The sequence below is a fragment of the Carassius carassius genome, chromosome 44, assembly GCF_963082965.1.
Source record: "Carassius carassius chromosome 44, fCarCar2.1, whole genome shotgun sequence".
NCBI lineage: Eukaryota > Metazoa > Chordata > Actinopteri > Cypriniformes > Cyprinidae > Carassius > Carassius carassius.
In genome coordinates, this window is record NC_081798.1 from 21,774,573 (window position 1) to 21,800,487 (window position 25,915).

The 25,915-nt window shown below is 43.3% G+C and overlaps 1 protein-coding gene across 3 annotated transcripts in view; it reads right to left on the minus strand.

The window, feature by feature from the left end:
• LOC132126357 (tubulin polyglutamylase TTLL7-like) overlaps window positions 1-25,915 on the minus strand; it is a 126,816-nt gene that overhangs the window by 16,778 nt on the left and 84,123 nt on the right. For all 3 annotated transcript variants that reach the window (XM_059537567.1, XM_059537565.1, XM_059537568.1), the window contains 4 exons: window positions 20,156-20,242; window positions 17,724-17,886; window positions 9,672-9,997; window positions 5,872-5,997 (listed from right to left, as the gene is read on the minus strand). In XM_059537567.1, coding sequence (XP_059393550.1) covers window positions 5,872-5,997; window positions 9,672-9,997; window positions 17,724-17,886; window positions 20,156-20,242 — 702 coding nt within the window. The remainder of the gene's footprint in view (window positions 1-5,871; window positions 5,998-9,671; window positions 9,998-17,723; window positions 17,887-20,155; window positions 20,243-25,915) is intronic.

Below are 25,915 nucleotides of genomic sequence, written 5' to 3' on the forward strand. Positions count from 1 at the left end.
ATAAAGTCAACTTCATAAATAGGCCTGTATCCATTGCGAACATAATTTATTATGAGTCTTTAAAAATAACAGAAAATCATTGTTGAGCCACAAAATTGTCAACGTACCATAGTTTGACTTGTACTTCGCTGCGCTGGTTTCTAAAGACTGCTGTATACAGTAGCGTCATGAGCTCAAATAACGCTAAGAGAGAGCTACGAATGCTCCGGACCAACCTTACGAAAGTGACTTACAGAAGATATACTTAGCGTACGAACGTGTCGGGAACCGTGCCATAAGGTTAAGAGAGAGGTTAAGGAATAGGTTAAGAACTACTTAGCGATAAGAACGTTTTGGGGAACCGGGACCAGTTCGGTTCATGCACTCTGTGTGTCAGTCTGCTTCACGCTGAATCACACATGCGCAGTATCATCAGCTCCTCGATTCTTCTTATCTGGCTCGGCTCGGTGTTCATATTCAGTTCTCTCTTCACAGCAGTTCAGTCAGTGTTTTGTTTGAGTGCAAGCATTACTCCGGGATATTGGTTTGTTTGAACTCAGAGGGAGTGTCAGCCACATTAAAAAAGTTAACAGCTTAAGTCATTTGTGGATTAATGCGTATTAGAGATGCGAACGGTTTAAAACGATTCAGTTCGATTTGGTGAACTGAATGATTCGTAATTACATAATTTCGCTATCTGGGTGAACTAACCCTTTAATTCCGATCGAGCCAACGCAATAACGAAATCTGAGCAGGTCTCAAAACTGAAACTGTTGATGCTGCACCTTACACTTTGGAAAAGTTATATATATGTTTTAAATATGAGCAGGCCTACAAGCTGGGATTGGTAATGCTGCACGGTAATCATAGTTAGTTATTTATTTATATTTTTCATTATATTTTATTATATGATATTGGTTTGAGACTGAGAGTATTTTATTTAGTGGAGAACTTTGCAGCAGTATTTTATTTCTTATTCTTTTTATATTTTATATATATTTTATTAAAAAGTATTTAAAAAAAATACAAATTGTAAACAAATTGTTAAAAAAAAGTTTATAGTAATAAACAACCTGCAGTTTAATGTTTGCATTTCTTTCCCTTACTGTACCGAAAATGAACCGAACCGTGACTTTAAAACCGAGGTACGTACCGAACCGTGATTTTAGCGTACCGTTACACCCCTACTCCACACGGTTCCGGGGTGTTAATAAAGGCCTTCTGCAGTTAAACGATGTGTTAGTTTAAGAAAAAGGTTGATTCTTAAAACTTTGTAAACTATTATGTCCAGCTTCCAGTCGCTCAAGCAGCCACATTCCCGACAAGGCGGTCAAGCGTATGACATAGGCGTAACATAATATCCGGGGAGAAGATTGCAGTCTCATGAGAGTCATTCAGCTAAATAGTATGGCTAGCAATGCAGTACTCGTTCGAGTGTACTCCTGTAACATCGACACCCAGGGGTCGAAAGCTAACAGGTGAAGGTCTCGGTTACGTATGTAACCCTCGTTCCCTGAGGGAGGGAATGGAGATGTTATGTCAGAAAGAGACTGACGAATGGGATCTCGCCCGCAAGTCCAATCACCTTCGAGTGGTTACAAAACGAGCCTATGGTACGCCGAGTACATTGGTCTGCGGAATTTGCATCATGAGCTCCGCCCCACAGTGCGGGAATATAAGGAGCAGCGTGAGCAACTCACATTCAAGTCTTCGCTGAGGAGCCGAGCCAGTGACCCTGCCGTTCAGCGGAACAGCGATGTGGTAAGAGGACGTAACGTCTCCATTCCCTCCTTCAGGGAATGAGGGTTATATACGTAACTGAGATGTTCCCTTTCAGTCGGTCACGTTCTACGTTACATCAGAAAGAAACGAATGGGGTCCCTTACAAAATGCCACATGGCTGTCTTCCAGTGACCCGTGTGAGTGATAGCACCCTGTCGTGAGGCCAGCACGAGTGAGGGCCTATAGCTTACACAGAATGCACTGGGTAGCATATCCCAGCTGGACATATGTTAGCAGGCTGCCTGCTCGTAGGAGGACTTACAAAAGGCAGTTATCAACCAAAGGTGGTGATACATATGAACTCTGAGGTACCCAGCCCGCAGGGTGGAAGTTTCAACGACAGAGCTGGCAAGGGGCTTGTCAAGGGAAAGACACATGCTGCGAAGAGACTTACTGTGGACATACACACGTGGGATTGCCCAGAAAGGGGAATCACAACACATGGAGGCACCTAGTCCCACACAGGACTGACTAAAGGGGCATGTACGCAAGTGCTGTACATCAACAGTGCTGGAGGAACCCAGGGTTCTAAACTGAGGAACTCACCTGAGGGGAATAGCGCATGCATCCAGTCCACGGAGTGGAATGGTGCAGCAAGCGGATTAACACTGAGCAAGTCCTTACTGGCCCGAAGGGGCGAGAACCCGGGAGGACACGGGCTCTACACGGAGATTATAAAATCTTGCGAATGTGTTAGGTGTCGCCCAGCCCGCAGCTCTACAGATGTCTGTTAGCGAGGCGCCATGTGCCAGCGCCCAGGAGGAAGCTACACTCCTAGTTGAGTGAGCTCTCACCCCTAGGGGGCATGGCAGGTCTTGAGCCTGATAAGCCAGGACAATAGCATCCACTATCCAGTGGGATAACCTCTGCTTGGAGACAGCCTTTCCCTTCTGCTAGCCTCCGTAACAGACAAAGAGCTGGTCTGAGGTCCTAAGGCACTGAGTTCTGTCTGCGTAAGTGCGGAGCGCACGTACTGGACAGAGCAGCGCCAGGGCTGGGTCTGCCTCCTCCAGGGGCAGCGCTTGCAAGCTCCCCACCTGATCCCTAAAAGGAGTGGTGGGAACTTTGGGCATGTACCCAGGCCAGGGTCTCAAGATAACGTGAGAGTTGGCCGGCCCAAATTCCAGGCACGCTTCCTTAATTGAAAATGCCTGCAGGTCCCCGACCCTCTTCACAGAAGCCAAAGCCATCAGGAGCGCAGTTTTCAAAGATAGAAACTTTAGCTATACTGAGAGCAAGGGTTCGAAGGGAGCCCTCTGCAGTGCCGATAGAACCACTGCGAGGTCCCAAGAGGGGACTTGCTGAGGGCGAGGCGGATTGAGCCTCCTTGCCCCTCTCAGGAACCTGATGATCAGATCGTGCTTCCCAAGAGACTTACATTCAACAGGGTCATGGTGAGCCAAAATGGCGGCCACATAGACCTTGAAGGTGGAAGGACCTTCGTTCCAACCCCTCCTGAAGAAAGGAAAGCATTGACCCAATCGGGCATTTCCAGGGGTCCTCACGCCGTGAAGAACACCAAGTTATGAAGAGGTTCCACTTCAAAGCATAGGCGTGTCAGGTGGACACGGATCTAGCTGAAGTGATGGTAGCTACCACCTGAGGTGGCAAGGTACCTAAACCTTCCGTGACCCATCCAGAACCCACACATGTAGGTTCCAAAGATCGGGACGTGGGTGCCAGAGGGTGCCCCATCTCTGAGAAAGAAGGTCTTCCTCAGAGGAATTGGCCAGGGAGGGGCTGTCGCGAGGAGTACAAGTTCGGGGAACCAGGTCCGGCTGGGCCAAAAAGGTGCAACCATGAGGACCTGCTCCTCGTCCTCCCTCATCTTGCACAACGTCTGTGCAAGAAGGCTCACTGGGGGAAATGCATACATGCGCAGGCCCAGCAGCCAGCTGATGCTGAGTACAGACATGTTGTGAGATCGGATCAGCACATGGTGTCGTTTTAGGACTGGCAGGAAGAACTGACAGGTCTGAAATACTGCTAGCATTTTTAGGCAGTTGAAGTAGAAGCCTTTTTGCGACAATGACAATACCCCCCAGCCCCCAAGAGTTTGTAGGCATCTGTCATGACAACTGTTCATCTGCAAACCATCCCTGTGTCCACACCCTGTTCCATCCAATGATAGTAATTAAACGGCGAGTGGCTTCGGATCAGTGTACATACGTAGTCATCGCTGAAAAAGAAGAAATCTAAGAATCCTGTGGCAAACACCCACTTATATAGCCACCTATATAGCGACCTTCGGCATGCTTAACGGTCTTCATCGCCATAGGCTCGTCCAGCTCCGCTGCCTAGCATCTGGTTCATTAATAATACACTGCATAAATCAATGGCCGTGCAGTTTTCACTGCATAATGAGAAAGGCTACAGTTCAGGAGAAAAATTAATTTTTCCCATATGCATCTAGCAAGATGCAGTACGAGTGTAGTATGTGTAATCTTGCGAGAACCAAGTTTTGTTTACTGCACAGGAAACCATGTTTTGATTAAAATAGTGCATTTGTGTCAATACCCGGGATGTTTAAATAAGTTTGTGGCAGGTGTTTTAGCTGCATCCCAAATGACACACTATACACTATGCACTCATACACTATGTACTTATGCACTATGAACTCAATCATGTAGTGTATGAATTATATAAGGTTATTTTGTGATTCATAATTGGAGTCTGATAGTCCCTCCCCCTTCGCTACATATTTATATTTATTATAAGTGTCCAACATTCCATACTTAGTTTTTTTTTTTCGGTTATTTAAGTGTATCATCCGGATATTTAAAGTGCACTTTTTCTTTTTGGAATTTTAAGTGTGAATGCACTACTTGCACTGTTCATACTAAAAAATGTCATAGAATAGTGCATAAGTAACCGATTTGGTATGCACCTTTTGTTTTGCTTTCTCCTCTGTGCATCTGCATGTGTCACTTTCTCTCCGGATCTTACTTTGCGCCTTTCGTGTCATACACTTGACCACCTTGTCGTGAATGCACCTGCTTGAGCGAAAGCTGGACAATATAGTTTATAAAGTTTTAAGAATCAACATTTTTCTTAAACTAATGCATCGTTTCACTTCAGAAGGCCTTTATTAAAACCCTGGAGCCATGTGGAGTAGTTTTATGATGGATGGATACACTTTTTTCGGATTCAGAAACAGGGGCACCATTCACTGCAATTACACAGATTGGAACAGACAGGACAATTTTGAATATAACTGTGAATGTGAACAATGAATGTGTTTGTCTGAACGAGGAATGTCAGACACTCCTAGGATGCCTTGAGGGTGAGTAAAACACAGGCTAATGTTTTTCCTTTTTGGGTGAACTATCCCTTTAAGGCATTAAGATTATACTGTAAGGATGTACTGTAAGATTTGAAAGGTTATAAGGGCCAACACCTTTGTGTCTGTCTTTATGTGAAACTATTTCACTGCAGCTGTGTTTTGATTATCATCTATGTGTAAATCAAAGCGTTCAGCTTTTCACATCAGAGCTGTAAGTGTAAATTTCAACTTGCAAATATTTATTGTACAAGTTCTCAAAATTCAAATCTAAACGCTTTCGGGTTTGGCTATACTTCTACCTTCACAGGGGTCGGGGAGATTGCAGGCATTCAGTTGTGTTTAAAACTAGCTACTTTTCACACTAGGTTAATTTTATGTTAGATAAGAATTTACCTAACACACCTAATAGTGTGCCTCTAATGGATTCAAATAAAATAATTACCAAAGTGTACCGTATTCATGGAAGGCGCCTATTACAATTTCACAGCTCTGGTAATAGGGCAGCATCAGTTCAACTGTGCTTCTCCGGCTAAATGCCGTTTCCATAATTGTTAATGTGCAAATGTTTGCCAGATCTGTCGGTGTGAAAGTGATGGTGTAAATGAATGCTGGAAAGTGCCTTAAACAGGTGCTGTTGGACAGCTGTGTTTCTGCGCAGACAGCTAATGGATCTCATTAAGCATACAGGTGACGGCTAATGACTCCACATACAACGAGAGACGCTGCGAACGGCTCGGACGTCCTCAAATGAGTTCGGGGAATGAGGAGAACAAAGCAGCCGGTGCACTTGCCCTGACCGAGCGCTTTCTCTCAGCTGCGTGTCTCACCTCATCCAACACAGCCTCGGCCTCCTCCTCGCTCTTCCCCGGGTAACGAATCCTCATCTCCCCGAGTGCAGCCAGAGTCTGCTGCATCAGCTCGGCCTCCTGCTCTTTACTCAGCGGGGTCTCCCCCTGCACCCGCACATGCAAAGAACCAACACAATAAAGATGAATTATTGAGCGGGACGTCTTTTCTCTGCAGTCATCAGGTTTGTTTCGGCCATCGCAGCAGTGCGTTCATATGGTGCCTGACTGCTTACTGTGAGAAGAAAAACAGTGATCTTTACTTTCTAGAAAGAAGGTTTCATAAACCATGCAAAAGTTTTAAAAACATAGTCTACAGACGCATATCAGAGCCTTAGACCCTAAACGAGGAGTCTCAAGAACACATCAAGGTCATTTCATCCCAAAATCAAAATAAAGAAGAAGAAATTATGTCATTCCCCATCATATTTTCATTTCAGTAATGCAAAAAAAAAAGTAGATGATTTTTTAAAACTTATTTTTAGAGTATGTATACTGTATATCATATGCCAGGGCTATTCAATTGGCGGCCCGCGGGCCACATGCGGCCCGCCAATCATCTCCATGCGGCCCGACGGCACCAACCTCCCTCCTCCTCTTTTCGCTCCGATTGACCTGAGAAACGTTTTACGTGTGAATATTTCAGCAGTTATTATATGTGTCCCGAATTTATGTCGACTGAACCAGCGATAGGCTACCAATCCTTCGTGAATGAATCATTCTTTTGGTTCGATTCTTTCTAAACGCGCTTGCATAACGGTCTAAAACTATTCGGATTCATTCGGACCGCTCCGTAACTGAATCATCTGAAGCGGTTTCTCGTTCAGTACAGTTACAACAAATAGCGATGTTTTCAGTTGTTTCACTAGTTGTTTAAACACGGCCCAGCGCGGAGTTGCGTTTACTCCCGGTCCCGGACACACTAATATTAAACAGCGTTGCGACAACCAGTGGAAGCGTTTCAGTTCGACAGAAACATTTCTGTTACAAACCACAAATCACTCGATGATTTAATTAGTATTAAATCGGATGAAACAGCCTCAACATTCCCAACAAGACTGATGAGGAAAGCAGGAGAAACATTGTGGCATGACCGAAATTAGAAGACTTTAAATCCCCTAATCACCCTTACAAACATTTACCACATTTACTGTAGTAATTTACCATGGTTGGGCAGAAATGTGCAATATTTATATTGAATACTATGTAGTAATAAATAAATATAGTAAATATATACTATAATATTATATAGTTTAATAGTAAATATAGTGATTTATATTGCATTAGTTTTATTAGGTGGGTAGAGGAATATATATTTAATGCTTGTTATGAAATTATGTCAGTTTCTTTGTAAAGGTGCGTATAGTTTTTAACTTGTTTAGGCATTTTTTATACAGTGGGAGCCTGTGGTTAACAAGTCTCACTGTCAGAATATTTTCATTTAAGCATAACAATTATAAATAAAATAATTATTATTTCTCACCAACAGCTATAAGTTTGTATAAATAATTTATTTGTTCCAAGGAAAATAGTTGTACACAGCTGTAAATTATCAAGTTTTTATTTATTATGGTTTTATATATTTGCATACTGTTGGGTACCACATTTCCAAGTAAATACCACACTTCTTTAGGGTTACTTTAGCTTATTTATTGAAACTGTTATGTTTCAATAAATAAGATAAACCCCCAAACCAACCCACCGGCCCACCTCAACTTTTCGATTTGATAATGCGGCCCTCGAATGAAACTAATTGAATAGCCCTGTCATATGCATACAATATAGTGTTTTGTTTACTAAAAAAAATTCCTAAAAACATAACCAATTGATTCTATTCATGTCCAAAATGCCATTTAAAACTCCTGAATCAACCAAAACAAATTTAGTTCTACCAACAAAATTAAATATTAGGGTTAGATCAGATAGCAATAGCTTCTTAAGATGACAACTGCAGGTTACCAGTTTTAGTGTAGAATACAAATTCCACTAACTGGGTGGTGCCCAGCATGCAGTAAATAGTCCTTTTAATACTGCAAAAAAATCATGAGTGAAAGAAGCTGGTTGCTTTTTTGAAATCTTGATATTTAGATTTTTCATAGCTTTGTATCTTTTTACTATTATTCTAAAATGTGGAAAATAGTCATATTAAAGAATGTACATTTTGACGAGTACACTATGATGGACATGATTTCCTGAGCTTTATCATACTCGAGGCTTCATGTAATGAAGAAAAATGCTCATGTAGTCTTATCAGAGTCCTACAAATACAGCACAAAATCCAAGTATTAGAAGAGTTTTGAGGAAAGAACAAAAATCCTAATTAACCAGGTTCCATTATTAGAAAATGAAGCCTTATTAACTTGATGATCATGCAGTCTATATACAATTACTCTGAAAAGAGCATGTAGCATTAGTAGTCCGTCTTACTAAACACAATCTAAAGTCTTATTAAACAGAGCATATGTGTGTGTGCTGTTTTTCCTGATTAATATTCCTTAATGAGAGTTTGAACAAGGGGGAGTGCTGGTATTCACGAGATGAATGTGCCCGTAAACACAGGCCCAATTTAGCTTCAGACTCCCAATTTTTTCCACAATATGACTGATTTTCCTCTCCAAGGTGTGCCCAGAGAGAGTGAGAGAATGAGAGTGGATATGAGAACGAGAAGGAACGATCAGAGTATGAAAACACAGCATGACTGATTGTGTGTGTGTGTGTTGAATCTCGATTGTTTGATGGATTAGAATGACTCAGGACAGCGATGGGAAAATAAAAATGATTTTTTGTCATTTTTACAGGTGGTGTGTTGCCAGATCTTCTCTAAATCAGCCATCTTTGTGAACATCTGTTCAGATTCTCTAAAGGGCATCTAGGGTAAAGAAAAAGATAGATGTGTCTGTGTAGATATATTCTACGTTCAGGATGAAATACTAGTGTAATGCTTACTCTATGCTGCACAGACAGTCTGCAGTAGTGTCTATAGCAGTATCCAAAATGACTAATTTCCACTTATTTCCCATCCAATAAATAAAGTAGATTTTGCTTTATAGCAGCAATATTGGGGTGGGGGCAATCAGGGGATGTGAAAAAAATAAAACAAATTAAATTGTATCTTTGGTCAGTACAATTATATATTGAAGCACTGCAAACATGACAAGAAAAAAAAAGAAAAAAAGAAATTCCAGGTAACTTTTTCCCCAAAATCAAAACAAGAAAATTAATTGGTAATGAATTAATTAAGTAATTGTGTTCTCTCAGTGGTGATTTTATTTAGAATTCTTCTTTCTGAATGTTTTAAATGAGAATATATTAATGGCAAGAAGCACTATCAAGATATAGTATAATAATATAATATGTATCTTATCTTTTTCACTGTGAACTGAGAATTTGAAAATGTGCTCAACTGTCATGAATATAAAGTCACAGTACAAGAATCTAAATATTTTCATTATCTAAAAACTCTCAATCTAATTTCCATTATGCAAAATATACTTTATGTTTCCCTTTTCCTGATTTCTAGGGGTGTAAATTAAGCTGGAACTGGAACTTCCTGCTCATTCATCAAGCTGGAAATGAAAGGTCAGGTCATTGCTTTGCGGGATACCTAATTCCACATACAGTAGTGTGCACTGGTTGTATATAGCAAATTCAGACAAATGCAATCTTTTGACCGGGTAATCAATGCATATGGAATTGCAGGGCACATTCTGCATGAATAGAACGAGCAGTATGGTAATTTGTGAATATTCCCTGTGAGCGACAGAGAGAAATCAGATACTTGCCGTATTGGGATGAATGGCACCTAGACTGCTGCTGTGTGGGACTCTGTTTGTAGAACTGTTGCGACTGAGCGAATGGGAGCGACATGCCGTGTGGGATCGAATCGGGGTCATCTGCGTCATGGTGGCTGCTGTTTGAGTGGCCGCAGTCGATGCATTAGCCATGTGAGTGGCTGTTTTTGGCCGTCTGGTCTCATTGGTAGGTGACTGCGCAGTCAGAGAGGATATGGAGCGCGGACAGGACATAGAGCGTCGGATGAGCCCAGAAAGATTGGGCGAGGAGGAAGGACCTCGCATTGGTTTAGGGGCAGGTTTCCAATGAACACGACCTAAAACAAAGAACCAAAGCATTTGACTTCAATTTAAAACACATTCAGACACTCTTGGAAATTAAATCTAGCATAATAAATCTAATAACAAAAAAGGTTTTAATTAATCACTTCACCATGTGATCATCCTGCAGGCCTGAGTGGCTGTCAGGTTTTCAACTCAGGCCAGTGAATTGAAACACACATGCAGACAAATCTACGATTTTGAATGACCTCCAGTTTGTGAGCTAGCCAGCGGCATCACCGCTTCATCCGTGAATCTTGAGGGAAGGAGTTGCCAAATGCGGTATTTGAGCAGCTTAGTTCGGACTAGCGCAGATGGCCTCAGGGTAGTGTGGGGCAAAGGGGGCAAACAATGTCACCCCAGAATGGCCCAAAGCCCCTTCCGGCAGCAACCCAATCACCAGCAACCCCTTGCACACCAAATAAACGTGTCAGCTTGTTGCTTTGTCCCTCTTTCAGTGGCTAATGAAAAAAGGCATGGCTTCAACTGTGTCAGGCCCGGATAATCAATATACTGCACAATCTATGGCACTTTCCAAAAATAGGGTAAAAACTAGTTCTCCATAACTTAACTTATTAAGATGTTACTATATAAAATTATTATAGCATAACATTACAGTTTGACACATTACAGCCTTGCCTGTTCCCTAATAATTATACAAAATTATGATATAAACTGTTAAACTAATTGTTAAAATCATTTTGGAAAAAGTATTGTTAATTATTAAATTATGTTAATTATGTAAATATAAATATACATTAATTATAAATATAATTACCATTATATTTAGCTATGTCCCACATTTTGTGGACAATTCTGTACATGATTTCCCTCCTATTAAAAATATTGCATAAAACCGTGAAACTCAATTTAAGGATGTACATGTTTACTCTTTTTGTGCAAGGTGGAAAATAAACGTCTCGGTTACGTATGGTAACCCTCGTTCCCTGAAGGAGGGAACGGAGACGCCACGTCGGTGATCGACGAATATGGGCAATCGCTTAGATAGACCAATCTACTTTGAGTGTAAACTAAACGAGCCAATGCACATTGGCATGCCATTATTGCATCCAGCTGCCGTTGATCACTGCGTGAGTATAAGAGGGCAGCAGGTGCAATGCATACCAGTTTTTCGCTGAGGAGCCGAGCCAGGGACCCGGCAGCTCAGCGGCGGTACAGCAACCATGGCGATGGGACGTGGCATCTCCGTTCCCTCCTTCAGGGAACGAGGGTTACCATACGTAACCGAGACGTTCCCTTTCAGTCGGTCACATCTCGATGCCACGTTGGAACCGGGATGCTGCGGAAGCCCCATCCTTCCCGAAAGAGGTCTCGGAGGAAAATACACATATAGCATCCGTTTAGGAGTATACAGAGAAATTTGAGGTGATTAAAAACCCTCTTGGGGTAGGTCACCTACAACCCGAATTCCGGAAAAGTTGGGACGTTTTTTAAATTTTAATAAAATGAAAACTAAAGGAATTTCAAATCACATGAGCCAATATTTTATTCACAATAGAACATAGATAACGTAGCAAATGTTTAAACTGAGAAATTTTACACTTTTATCCACTTAATTAGCTCATTTAAAATTTAATGCCTGCTACAGGTCTCAAAAAAGTTGGCACGGGGGCAACAAATGGCTAAAAAAGCAAGCAGTTTTGAAAAGATTCAGCTGGGAGAACATCTAGTTAATTGATATCAGGTCTGTAACATGATTAGCTATAAAAGCTTTGTCTTAGAGAAGCAGAGTCTCTCAGAAGTAAAGATGGGCAGAGGCTCTCCAATCTGTGAAAGACTGCGTAAAAAAGTTGTGGAAAACTTTAAAAACAATGTTCCTCAATGTCAAATTGCAAAGGCTTTGCAAATCTCATCATCTACAGTGCATAACATCATCAAAAGATTCAGAGAAACTGGAGAAATCTCTGTGCGTAAGGGACAAGGCCGGAGACCTTTATTGGATGCCCGTGGTCTTCGGGCTCTCAGACGACACTGCATCACTCATCGGCATGATTGTGTCAATGACATTACTAAATGGGCCCAGGAATACTTTCAGAAACCACTGTCGGTAAACACAATCCGCCGTGCCATCAGCAGATGCCAACTAAAGCTCTATCATGCAAAAAGGAAGCCATATGTGAACATGGTCCAGAAGCCCCGTCGTGTCCTGTGGGCCAAGGCTCATTTAAAATGGACTATTTCAAAGTGGAATAGTGTTTTATGGTCAGACGAGTCCAAATTTGACATTCTTGTTGGAAATCACGGACGCCGTGTCTTCCGGGCTAATGAGGAGGGAGACCTTCCAGCATGTTATCAGCGTTCAGTTCAAAAGCCAGCATCTCTGATGGTATGGGGGTGCATAAGTGCATACGGTATGGGCAGCTTGCATGTTTTGGAAGGCTCTGTGAATGCTGAAAGGTATATAAAGGTTTTAGAGCAACATATGCTTCCCTCCAAACAACGTCTATTTCAGGGAAGGCCTTGTTTATTTCAGCAGGACAATGCAAAACCACATACTGCAGCTATAACAACAGCATGGCTTCGTCGTAGAAGAGTCCGGGTGCTAATCTGGCCTGCCTGCAGTCCAGATCTTTCACCTATAGAGAACATTTGGCGCATCATTAAACGAAAAATACGTCAAAGACGACCACGAACTCTTCAGCAGCTGGAAATCTATATAAGGCAAGAATGGGACCAAATTCCAACAGCAAAACTCCAGCAACTCATAGCCTCAATGCCCAGACGTCTTCAAACTGTTTTGAAAAGAAAAGGAGATGCTACACCATGGTAAACATGCCCCGTCCCAACTATTTTGAGACCTGTAGCAGAAATCAAAATTGAAATGAGCTCATTTTGTGCATAAAATTGTAAACTTTTTCAGTTTAAACATTTGCTATGTTATCTATGTTCTATTGTGAATAAAATATTGGCTCATGTGATTTGAAAGTCTTTTAGTTTTCATTTTATTAAAATTTAAAAAACGTCCCAACTTTTCCAGAATTCGGGTTGTAGAACCTCCCGTCCAGGGACCAGACATGGAGTTTCCAAAGGTCTGGACGTGGCTGCCAAATGGTGCCCCATCTCTGAGTCAGTAGATATTTCCTCAGAGGAATTGGCCAAGGAGGGGCTGTTGCAAGGATCACTAGTTCGGGAAACCAGGTCCGCGTGGCCCAATACGGCGCTACTAGCAAGACTTGCTCCTCGTCCTCCCGGACTTTGCACAGTGTCTGTGCGAGAAGGCTCACTGGGGGAAACGCATACTTGCGTAGGTCCTGCGGCCAGCTGTGTGCTAGTACGTGCGTGCCGAGAGTTACCTCGGTCAGGGAGTAGAACAACTGGCAGTGAGAGGTCTCTGGAGAAGCAAACAGGTCTACCTGAGCGGCTCTGAACCTCCTCCAAATCAGCTGGACCATCAGGGGATGGAGTCTGCATTCTCCCGGGAGCATTGCTCGAGACAGCTCGTCGGCTGTATGACTGAGCAGGCCTGGAATGTGAACGGCATGAAGTGACCTCAGAACCTTCTGACTCCAAAGGAGGAGGTGGCGGGCGAGTTGCGACATGCGACGAGAGCGCAGACCACCTTGTCGGTTGATGTACGCAACGGTCGCAGTGTTGTCCATTCGGACCAGAACATGCTTGCCTTGTAAGAGACCTTTGAGACGGTTCAAGGCAAGGTGTACTGCTAGCAACTCTAGGCAATTGATGTGCTACTGCAGCTGCAGGCCCGTCCAAACCCCTGCATGCCCGTTGTACGTGGCCCCCCAGCCGGTGGTGGAAGCATCCGTGTAAACCACAGCATGTCTGGAGATCTGCTCTGGGGGCACCCCTGCCCAGAGAAATGCAAGATCTGACCACGGAGTGAGGGTTTGGCGACAGGCCGGTGTAACTTGGACCTGGTGGGTGCCGCGCTTCCACGCCCACCTCGGTACTCGGCTATAAAGCCAGTGCTGGAGCGGTCTCATATGTAATAGGTCGCCATATGCCCCATATGGAGCCTCTGAAAGAGTTTCAGTGGGACCACTGTCCTGCTCTTGAAAGTATTCAAGCAGGCTAGCACCAACCGCGCACGTTCCTCTGTGAGGCGTGCTGTCTGTTCGACCGAATCCAACTCCATACCGAGAAAAGAGATCCTCTGCCGCGGCGAGAGTTTGCTCTTTTCCCAGCTGACCTGAAGGCCCAACAGGCTCAGGTGCCGGAGCACCACATCCCTGTGCTCGCACAACTGCTCTCGAGACTGTGCTAGTATCAGCCAATCATCTAAGTAGTTGAGAATGCGAACACCCTGCTCTCTGAGAGGAACGAGAGCTGCCTCCATGACTTTCGTGAAGACACGGGGAGACCGTCCGCAACTCTCCGTGCCCTCCTGGGACCCAGAGAGGGAGAAAACTGCTCTCCTGTCGAGATTTCCAGATTCTCCGCCTGGCCCTCCTCCAGGGGAGGGAGAGGTGCCTTCACCATCCCCCAGAAAGCAGCTACCTTTCTCTGGGTGACCCGTCCCGGGGCCTCTTGCTCTTCTGCTCACCGCCAAGTTTGACGGGGGCCAGGACGGGAGGGGAGCCTGCCTGCGCCCAGCTCCACGGCACCACTTGGAGGCTGCTGCAGATGCTGCGCGTGAGGGGGGGCGGATGCAGGGGGCTGCCCTTGGCAACGAGCAGGCTGGGGCACTGCGGCTGGCGGGCGAGTGGAGGCAGCAGCTGCCTGCCGGGGCAGGATGTGTCGGATCGCCTCAGTCTGCTTCTGGGCAGCCGAGAACTGCTGGGCCAAGTTCTCGACTGCGTCACCAAAGAGGCTGGTCTGGGACACAGGACATTGAGATACCGGACCTTGTTGATGTCCCTCATGTATACCAGACCCAGCCAGAGATGGCGCTCCTGGACCACTAATGTGGACATCGCATGACCCAGCGAACTCGTGGTGACCTTCTTCGCTCGAAGCGAAAGGTCAGTGGCGGTTCGGAGTTCTTCCAGAAGCGCTGGATCATGACCACCCTCGTGCAGGTCCTTCAGTGCACCTGCAGTAATGCCATAGCGTGTAAGGAGGAAGTAGCTTCCCCGCAAGCTGCATAGGCCCTGTCGGTCAGACCAGACGAGTGCCTACAGGCCCAGGAAGGGAGCACTGGGTCTCCACGCCAGGAGGCGGCGGACTTAGGACACAATTGCATTGCTACCACCCGCTCCACCGACAGGATTCCTGAATACCCCTTCGCTGCACCGCCATCGAGGGTGGTGAGGGAGGAGGAGCCCACCGGCTGGTTTCTGGCAGTAAAAGGTTTTGGCAGTAAAAAATTTTTTTTAATTGTAGTTATTTCATTTTGGTTTAAATATTGTAATGCCACTTACATTGGTTTGTCAATTGTTTATAGCAAGAAAGTGATTCCATTCCACACAGTTAATTTTGCAATGTTTTTAGAGAATTCTTCAGTAAAAAAAAAAAGGCAAACCTATGTTTAAAAAAATAAGCAATAACAACAATTTGACCTCCTAAAGTGAAAAAAAGGTTTATCAACTCCTTTCATGACCATTTATTGAAAAAGAAAATCTAATAATCTAATATTTCTGAAAAACATAGGAAGAATAGTGAGTGCAGCTTCAAAAACATCTATACAGTATGTATAAAGAGTGTGTAGGATGCCGGACCCCAAGGAACACTCTGCTTCTAAAAACTCTACTTTAAAACAAACATTTTTCAAGGCTTGTTTCCACAGTTTTCAAGGTACACAAGAAAGTGCTCCTCTGAACTTCTCCCCAACCTGTGCTTTCCTCAAGCTGAGCGTCCAGTCTCCTTTTAAACCAGTGGACTGAAACATCAGAAAAGCTCATTAAAGCTGCAGCGCATGAGAGCCGAGAGACCTCTCACGACATCACCTGCCGCAGTCAGCCAGTCAAATTAAGAGCCACTGCACTGGGCCAGCGAATACTGTGACCCTAATTAAAAAAGATGGATTTTCTCTGTTTCATGTATTAATTAGGTAAACAAATGCATTATAGTAGATTTACATCTGTAATTTAGCTCAGGCTCGGCAAACGGCACTGAAGATTTAATGCGTCTGGCTAGACAAAAGGCTGCTTAAAAGTTTAAGCCATAAGCAGCTCTTGCAGTCATCTGGAAACCATCGAGGGACAGATAGCACCAATAAAAGCGGATCAGCAGCAGAACGTCTCAGAACCTCCCAGTCTACCCTAATAGTCCCAGCCCACAGGTGATAAATAGCTTTTGCACTGAACAGACCCCTAAAACCTGCTGGTCTCGAAGTAGGAACCGATAACGCCAGAGGTCCAGTAGTGAGATCATGTCTTTGCCAAGGAAAGTTCTCAAAACAAAACTAGATCACTCCCATTACAATTGTTAAAGTTTTCTACCATATGAAGTGTTTCAAATGTAAAGTGTGTTATAAAAAATAAAGTAATTTTATTTGCAATGCTCTGAAAACTGATTGCAATCAATCTAACTTCTGACAGCTGCATCAAAGTCAGTTTGTAATAGTAAAACATATCACTTCTTTTGGGGGGGGGGTGCTAAATATTGTTATACATTTTCAAAATTAATAGTTTTGTGCATTTCTTTTTACAATTAATGTATTATTGTAAAAGAGTCAGTAAGGTTAAAAAGAATAAATAAATTGTGACCCTGGACCACAAAACCTCTGTCAGAAATTGAGATTTATACATCACCAGAAAGCTGAATAAATAAGGACAACTGGACAATATTTGGCCGAGATACAACAACTTGAAATCGGAGAGTGCAAAAAATCTAAATATTGAGAAAATCACTTTTAAAGTTGTCCAAATGAAGTTCTTAGCAAAGTATATTAATAATCAAAAATTAAGTTTTGATATATTCACGGTAGGAAATTTACAACATATCTGCATGGAACATGATCTTTACTTAATGTCCTAATGATTTTTGGCATAACAAAAATAGATAATTTTGACCCTTCCATTGTATTTTTGGCTTTTGCTACAAATATATCTTTGCTACGTACACGTATGACTGGCTTTGTGATCCAGGGTCACAAAAAAAATAAAAACCTTGCATATATCAATCTTGTTTTATATGACTGGATAAATTGCATTAATCAAAGGTGACAGTAAAGACTGAAAATCAGCTTTTCTGTCGCAGGAATAAATTCTATTTTAAAATATATTTTATTATTTTAAACATTTATTTTAAATATTTCACAACTTTACTGTTTTTATTGAATTTTTAATCAAATAAGGCTACGTTCACTCTGTCAATTTCTGGGATTGACAACCGCATTTTCTTTACAGGTGTGAGTCTCGAAATGTTCCGTTCACACAGCAGCTTACAGTTGCATTTAGAATACTGTCTGTATGAGTCCTGAAAATGGACAGGTATGAGTTCGGTTACAGAATGTGGTTGTCACACCCATAAATCACCGAACTGTGTGTGAACGTAACCGATTTAGGGACTCAAATATTGGACTGACAACCGTATTCTGCTTCTGTGTGAACGTGAACTGTTTGGTGACCATAAGAGATTTATATATTCAAAAACATTAAAACAAATCTTATTGACCACATAATTACAAAAAAATTTTTTTTTAACTTTGATAAACTTTTGAAAGCTTTGATCGATCTCCTGATCTACGGTTTTTTCCAGATTAGGAACTGGAACCATTTTGAGAAAAAAAAACCTGTGGATAAAGGTCAATGGCAGCTCTCAGACCTCTTTCTTTTACACAGACCCAGAGAAAGAACTCACTGGAGCGTTCTGGGCGATTGAATTTCTCTTGTGTGATGCTGCTGCTCTCATCTTCTCCATCAGCGTCAGAAGCAGAGCTGCTGTCGCTGCAGCTGGCTGAAGAGTCTTCAGGCTCCCTGTGCCCTCTGGGCGTTGGGCTGCTCTCAGGCATGGATGACAGGACCTACAGTACAAACAATCACATAAACACACCCGCAGGGAGAGATGATGAGAGAAGATCCTAGAAAAATGTCAATTCTGCAGCTTCCACCCCTAGTCCAATTAACGCTTGCCACTGACGGCAAAATGGAAGGGCGGCAGTGACACATGCCTAACACACCAAGAAACATGTGCATTGTTCTGAAACACACACACTGCATGTCTGGGGAACTAATCTATTATGTCCTTCAAGAAGTATTGAAAAAATAATCGAATATCTGTCACTCGAATATCTGACACTTGGGAAGTACTGACTATTAGCCTTCTGAATGCACCAATTTCACCTTTTCAACTTCAATTTGGCTCAAAGGTCTGTTTAAATTAACACTTTGGACATAATCTACAACAGAGTTTTGAAAGAATTCAGAGAGATCCTGCTCTCCTTGGCATTTTTAAGAGGAACTGCTTGTGACTATTTCAGTTGCTTAATTTCTGTCTAGTCAGATTATTCCAGATGGCCCTGTAATGGCACTGTTAAGAGTGTTCCAATCCATCAGAGCAGATACTGCTGAAATCAAACCAACATTCTGCCAGTGTTGGGTGTATATGAATCCCATGGGATGAGAAACAAAATCGCTATTAATCACGTGATTGGGACGGGACAGGAAAAAATGTCAGCGGGAGTGGGTGGGACCGGGAATCGTAATAATACTATGATACCCAACTTTATACACAAATATACCTTTTATATAAATAAACTATGAACTGTTTATTTTAATTTTGAACTCAATTCTAGTCGCCCTATCTCTTTATGCTCTCCTCCTGTTTGCTTTGGTGTGGCTGGTTAAGTGAATGACATAGGCAGTGTGCACTCAGAATAACAACGAAACGTTGCGCTTTTGTAAAATAATTCAAGCAAACAGGATGCGTCTCGGTCTCTGTGAACTTGAGGGAGAAACATGTATGATAAATATATCTATACAGTAGGGGTGGCATGGTTCAACTCTTTCACGGTTCGGTTTGTTTCACGGATTTAGAGTCACGGTTTTGGTACAGTTTGGTATGTGCTATGTTTATGGATAAACAATACTAAAAAAAAAAAAGAAAAAAAAAAAAGATTATTCTATCCAACTACAAGCAACAGAAAAAATAAATACAATAGAGTAAAGATACAAAAAATAAAAAGTTTTTTTTTTTAGGTAGGTCTAGCATTAGTTTTTAGGTACAGAAATTGAATAAAGTAAAATCCAGTAAATCCAGTGCACTGATACAGTAGGCCTATGTTCAGCCGGCTATGTCTGCTATAGGATACTTACCAAAACGGGCATTTTGACATAATTTGTCTGAATTTATCCATTTAAACACAATACTTCAGAGAGAGCTTAATATTTGCACACTTCGGATGAGTGCATGCACAAATCTTCTCCGTCCCACCCCTACTTTAGAGAGTAAAGTTTCTACTTTCAAGCAAAAAAATAAATTGAAAAAATCAAATAGAAAACGTGTATGCTAGCATGGATGATTTAGGCTACATAAAATATAATGTGTGTGCAATTCACACTGTGCATTTGTTAAGATGGCTTTTAATTCAATAAAATAGCAAAAACTATTCAACTAAAGTGGGCATGCTGTTATCTGTACTGTATTTTTACTGTAACTGACAGATTCCAACCAAAATAAATACAACACGGGAGTGGGAAGGAATGGGAGTCATTCTTCTGAGATTGGGATGGGACGGGAGGTGATTTTCCCAAAAATTTTTCTTGGGATTGGGACAGGACAGGACAGGATTTTTTGGGAGGGGGGGGGGGGGGGCAGGAGGGGTTTGAAAATCCACTCCCGTGTCACGCTCTAATTTGAAGTATACTATATTTCATACTTCCTTTACAATTACTTATTTTAAATAGTATTGCATCATCATACAGTTTTGAATTAAGTCATAATGCATGATGGAATACAAAATTCATTGTCTCTTACAAGAGGTCTTCCTTTATAAAAGCAGAGTCTCATAGATTTACATTTATGTAGTTCAAATGGGTTCCAATGTGTTTGATTCCAAGTGAATGGATGAACTGAAAAGATTTATACCTTGAATGAAAAAAGTTTTGACAAATGCATAAAAGTAAACATTAATAATATTTTTTGCTTCTTTAGCTCTGCCCCTGTGTTCATATATTTAAAATTTGTATTTAATATTTTTCGTTAAATTTGAAAACATTTACAGTTAAGATTCTAATTTTGACAGCACTGGTTTGTATATGCAGTATATGTACCTTATAACTTATACTATATACCTTAGGTCCTTTTTGTTTTGAAGTTTTTCCCATCAGTTTCTCATCATCCAGTTCACACTGCTCCAGGAGGTCTAGGATATCTTCCTCCTGCAAAACAAGTCATGAAACAAAAGCAGAAGACAGTCTTCATTTTTAAGCTTTTCATGTGGTTATACACATATATGAATAATTGTTTGCACCTCACTTGTGATTTTACTGCATGTCAAAAGAAAATAAGTTCACTAAATTCACAATGTCTCCATGTTTTGTGACTGAGAGTGTATGATATAACATCTTTCATTTAAGCTTCAGGAGTTTTAGTAAGTTTGATTCATTTCCATGAATCCGTTTATAGGTGAATCTTTTTTTTATCTAAATCTATCAAATTGCATATGGATTATACAGTATATTGATTATTTATGACCAAATGTACAATGTAAATTAAATTACCTTCAGTGATTGTTTGGTTGAAATAGTGGATGCTCTAACTGAACCTTCTCAAGTGATATTAAATACATAAATATCTCAATCAAATATCTCCGAAAAGTAGTATATTGTCAACATATAATTGTTTTCAATATACATATTCCAGCTCATTCTTTGCAAAATCAGGAACAAACACATTGCATAGTTTTTGTGAGGCCTCTTAATTCTAAAATATTTGAAACACATTATTATCTTGTCTAAACTAGGAGTAATTTCTGAAAAATAAAAAATCTAAATCAAAACAACTTGTTGCATGACACCTAAACAATTCCTTGGCATAAATCAAAGCCATGTGTTTAGCCCAAGTTCATGAATCCATCTGGAATATAAATCATTCTCATTCCTTCTTACAAGTCACTGTATCTGAACCACACTTTGAGTTTAGCACATCATAATCTATGTAGAATTTCTTCTTGTCATTTCTTTCAAATAAAGCACTCTGTTGTTGTCTTTGAAGTATGGGGTCACTGCACAGTTCAAATGAGAAAAGCGCTCATAACATTTAAAGACTCCAAAATGACAGTTTCCTGGTATTACAAATTACACACGACCAATTCTTTTTCCATTCAATTCTAAGAATCACAGCCATTGGTTTAGGCAAGCAACACCAGCTAATTTAAACACTGTAAAACTCATTATCAGTATGATTAATAATACAGATTCCAATAATAGTATAACACTTTTCATAAAAAAACTGTCAATGAATCCAGCTGTCTTTAAATTATGTATTTCACTTTGAAAACAGTGTCACATTCAGGCTGACTGCTGCTTGAGCTTCCTGCATATTCCTTTACAATACCCTGGAGTTTATTTGAATCTTCCTGAAACTCAGCTTGCACTCTCCTCTTTGTATGAATTTGATGGGACAGAACAGTCTGGACAGACCGCCAGTAGTCTGAAACAATTATTACATACAATAGTGGACTTAGTGGACTTAGTGGACAATAGCCCCTCCTTGAACTGCCACCTTAACGTGGTGGAGGGGTTTGAGTACCCGAATGACCCTAGGAGCTATGTTGTCCGGGGCTATATGCCCCTGGTAGGGTCTCCCAGGGCAAACAGGTCCTAGGCGACGGGTCAGACTAAGAGCGGTTCAAAACCCCTTATGAGAAGGAACAATCAAAGGACCGTGACGTCGCCCGGTATGGCGCAGCCGGGGCCCCACCCTGGAGCCAGGCCCGGGGTTGGGGCTCGTATGCGAGCGCCTGGTGGTCGGGCCTCCCCCCACGGGGTCCGGCCGGGCTCAGCCCGAAGGAGCGACGTGGGGCCGCCTTCCCGTGGGCTCACCACCTACAGGAGGGACCGTAAGGGGCCGGTGCTTAGACAATCGGGTGGCAGTCGAAGGCGGGGGCCTCGACAGCCCGATCCCTGGACACGGAAACTAGCTCTAGGGACGTGGAACGTCACCTCACTGGCGGGGAAGGAGCCCGAGATTGTGCGTGAGGTAGAGAGGTTCCGACTAGCGATAGTCGGACTCACCTCTACGCACAGCTTGGGCTCTGGTACCACACTCCTCGAGAGAGGATGGACTCTTCACCACTCTGGAGTTGCCCAAGGTGAGAGGCGGCGGGCTGGTGTGGGTTTGCATATAGCCCCCCAGCTCAGCTGCCATGTGTTGGAGTTTACCCCGGTGAACGAGAGGGTCGCTTCCCTGCGCCTTCGGGTCGGGGATAGGTCTCTCACTGTCGTTTGTGCCTACGGGCCGAACGGCAATGCAGAGTACCCAGCCTTCTTGGAGTCTCTGGGAGGGGTGCTGGAAAGTGCTTTGACTGGGGACTCCGTCGTTTTACTGGGGGACTTCAACGCCCACGTGGGCAACGACAGTGACACCTGGAGGGGCGTGATTGGGAGGAACGGCCCCCCTGATCTGAACCCGAGCGGTGTTCAGTTATTGGACTTCTGTGCTAGTTACAGCTTGTCCATAACGAACACCATGTTCAAGCATAAGGGTGTCCATCAGTACACGTGGCACCAGGACACCCTAGGCCGTAGGTCGATGATTGACTTTGTGGTCGTTTCATCCGACCTCCGGCCGTATGTCTTGGACACTCGGGTGAAGAGAGGGGCGGAGCTGTCAACCGATCACCACCTGGTGGTGAGTTGGATCCGATGGCGGGGGAGGAAGCTGGACAGACTCGGCAGACCCAAACGTACTGTGAGGGTCTGCTGGGAACGTTTGGCCGAGTCTCCTGTCAGAGAGATCTTCAACTCCCACCTCCGGCAGAGCTTCGACCGGATCCCGAGGGAGGCTGGAGATATTGAGTCCGAGTGGACCATGTTCTCCACCTCCATTGTCGAAGCGGCCGCTCGGAGCTGTGGCCGTAAGGTTTCCGGTGCCTGTCGAGGCGGCAATCCCCGAACCCGGTGGTGGACACCGGAAGTAAGGGATGCCGTCAAGCTGAAGAAGGAGTCCTATCGGGCCTGGTTGGCTTGTGGGACTCCAGAGGCAGCTGACAGGTACCGGCAGGCCAAGCGGACTACAGCCCGGGTGGTTGTGGAGGCAAAAACTCGGGCCTGGGAGGAGTTCGGTGAGGCCATGGAGAAGGACTATCGGTCAGCCTCGAAGAGATTCTGGCAAACCGTCCGGCGCCTCAGGAGAGGGAAGCAGTGCCCTACCAACGCTGTTTACAGTAGAGGTGGGGAGCTGTTGACCTCAACTGGGGATGTCGTTGGACGGTGGAAGGAATACTTCGAGGATCTCCTCAATCCCGCTGTCACGTCTTCCATTGAGGAAGCAGAGGCTGAGGGCTCAGATGTGGACTCGTCCATAACCCAAGCTGAAGTCACCGAGGTAGTCAAGAAACTCCTCGGTGGCAAGGCACCGGGGGTGGATGAGATCCGCCCTGAGTACCTCAAGTCTCTGGATGTTGTGGGGCTGTCTTGGCTGACACGCCTCTGCAGCATCGCGTGGCAGTCGGGGACGGTGCCTCTGGGATGGCAGACCGGGGTGGTGGTCCCTCTTTTTAAGAAGGGGGACCGGAGGGTGTGTTCCAACTACAAGGGGATCACACTTCTCAGCCTCCCTGGGAAAGTCTATGCCAGGGTACTGGAGAGGAGAATCCGGCCGATAGTAGAACCTCGGATTCAGGAGGAACAGTGTGGTTTTCGTCCAGGCCGTGGAACACTGGACCAGCTCTATACCCTCTACAGGGTGCTGGAGGGTTCATGGGAGTATGCCCAACCAGTCCACATGTGCTTTGTGGATTTGGAGAAGGCATTCGACTGTGTCCCTCGCGGCGGCCTGTGGAGGGTTCTCCGGGAGTATGGGGTCCGGGGCCCTTTGATAAGGGCTATCCGGTCCCTGTACGAACGGAGCAGGAGCTTGGTTCGTATTGCCAGCTGTAAGTCAGACTTGTTCCCGGTGCGTGTTGGACTCCGGCAGGGCTGCCCTTTGTCGCCGGTTCTGTTCATGATTTTTATGGACAGAATTTCTAGGCGCAGCCAGGGGCCGGAGGGGGTCAGGTTTGGTGACAACACGATTTCGTCTCTGCTCTTTGCGGATGATGTTGTCGTGTTGGCCTCATCAGGCCAGGACCTTCAGCATGCACTGGGACGGTTTGCAGCCGAGTGTGAAGCGGCTGGGATGAGAATCAGCACCTCCAAATCCGAGGCCATGGTCCTCAGTCGGAAAAGGGTGGCTTGCCCACTTCAGGTTGGTGGAGAGTTCCTGCCTCAAGTGGAGGAGTTTAAGTATCTTGGGGTCTTGTTCACGAGTGAGGGAAGGATGGAACGGGAGATTGACAGACGGATCGGTGCAGCTTCTGCAGTAATGCGGTCGATGTACCGGTCTGTCGTGGTGAAGAAAGAGCTGAGCCGCAAGGCGAAGCTCTCGATTTACCGGTCAATCTACGTTCCTACTCTCACCTATGGTCATGAGCTTTGGGTCATGACCGAAAGGACAAGATCCCGGATACAGGCGGCCGAAATGTGCTTTCTCCGCAGGGTGGCTGGGCGATCCCTTAGAGATAGGGTGAGAAGCTCAGTCACCCGGGAGGAGCTCAGAGTAGAGCCGCTGCTCCTCCACATCGAGAGGGGTCAGCTGAGGTGGCTCGGGCATCTGTTCCGGATGCCTCCTGGACGCCTTCCCGGGAAGGTGTTCCGGGCACATCCCACTGGGAGGAGACCCCGGGGGAGACCTAGGACACGCTGGAGAGACTATGTCTCCCGGCTGGCCTGGGAACACCTCGGTGTCCCCCCAGAAGAGCTGGAGGAAGTGTCTAGGGAGAGGGAAGTCTGGGGTTCTCTGCTTAGACTGCTGCCCCCGCGACCCGGCCCCGGATAAGCGGTAGAAGATGGATGGATGGATGGATGGATGGATAGTGGACTTAACATATCTTGGAAATGGCTTTAAACTCATTTTCGACTCATAAGATTCTACAACCTTTCTTCTGGAGAGGGCTCAAGCAGTTCTTTTGATATTGCCATGGTGTACTTCAGTGCTCATGGACCAGATTTAAGTTTATATAAGGTGTCACCTTCCTTCTTATCATCTAATTAGCACTTGATTCTACCTAATTGATGTATTTGATTATAATTTGAATAAGTACTTGATGAAGTCAAAAGTAAAATATATTTTATTTTATCTATTAACACTGCTTAAATTGCAATCCAATTTCTGTCCTAATATGTAACACTTTCAATATATATATATAATTTTTTTTTTACCTATAATATAGATTTTTTTTTATAGATAATATAAGATAGTTTTTTTTATTATTATCATTATTACTAATTTGGAACAGTTATACCAAATTAAAATTTTTATTGATAATTATCTTTATCAATAATAATAAAAAATATATATATATATATATATATATATATATATATATATATATATATATATATATATATATACTGTATATATATTACAAAACGTGTTTTTAATTTAATTATATTCAATCACATTCAAATAACTTTTATGTTTTTTTTTTATATATTATATTTAACTTTTTATATTTATAATATTTCAGTCATTTGATTTGAGGGATATTATTAGACTGCTAATCCAAAATTACATTTTAATCTTCCAAAAATGTCTAAATGTCTGTCAGCTGGTTCATACAAATAAATGTAGTAGGTTATTTCAAAACAAAACAAGATTGGCTAATGACAGTACTTCAGATAAGAAAAGGGCAGGAGAGCAGCTGTCTAACAAACAATAAATGTATTTGGGTGAAGACTGAATCATCACAGTCTCAAGAATTTGATCGATATTGTTCTGAATTCGCTTCAACATATATTCTTCTTTCTTTTTTTTTCCTCAAAACCGTAAGATGTGTGTTTCACGGACTC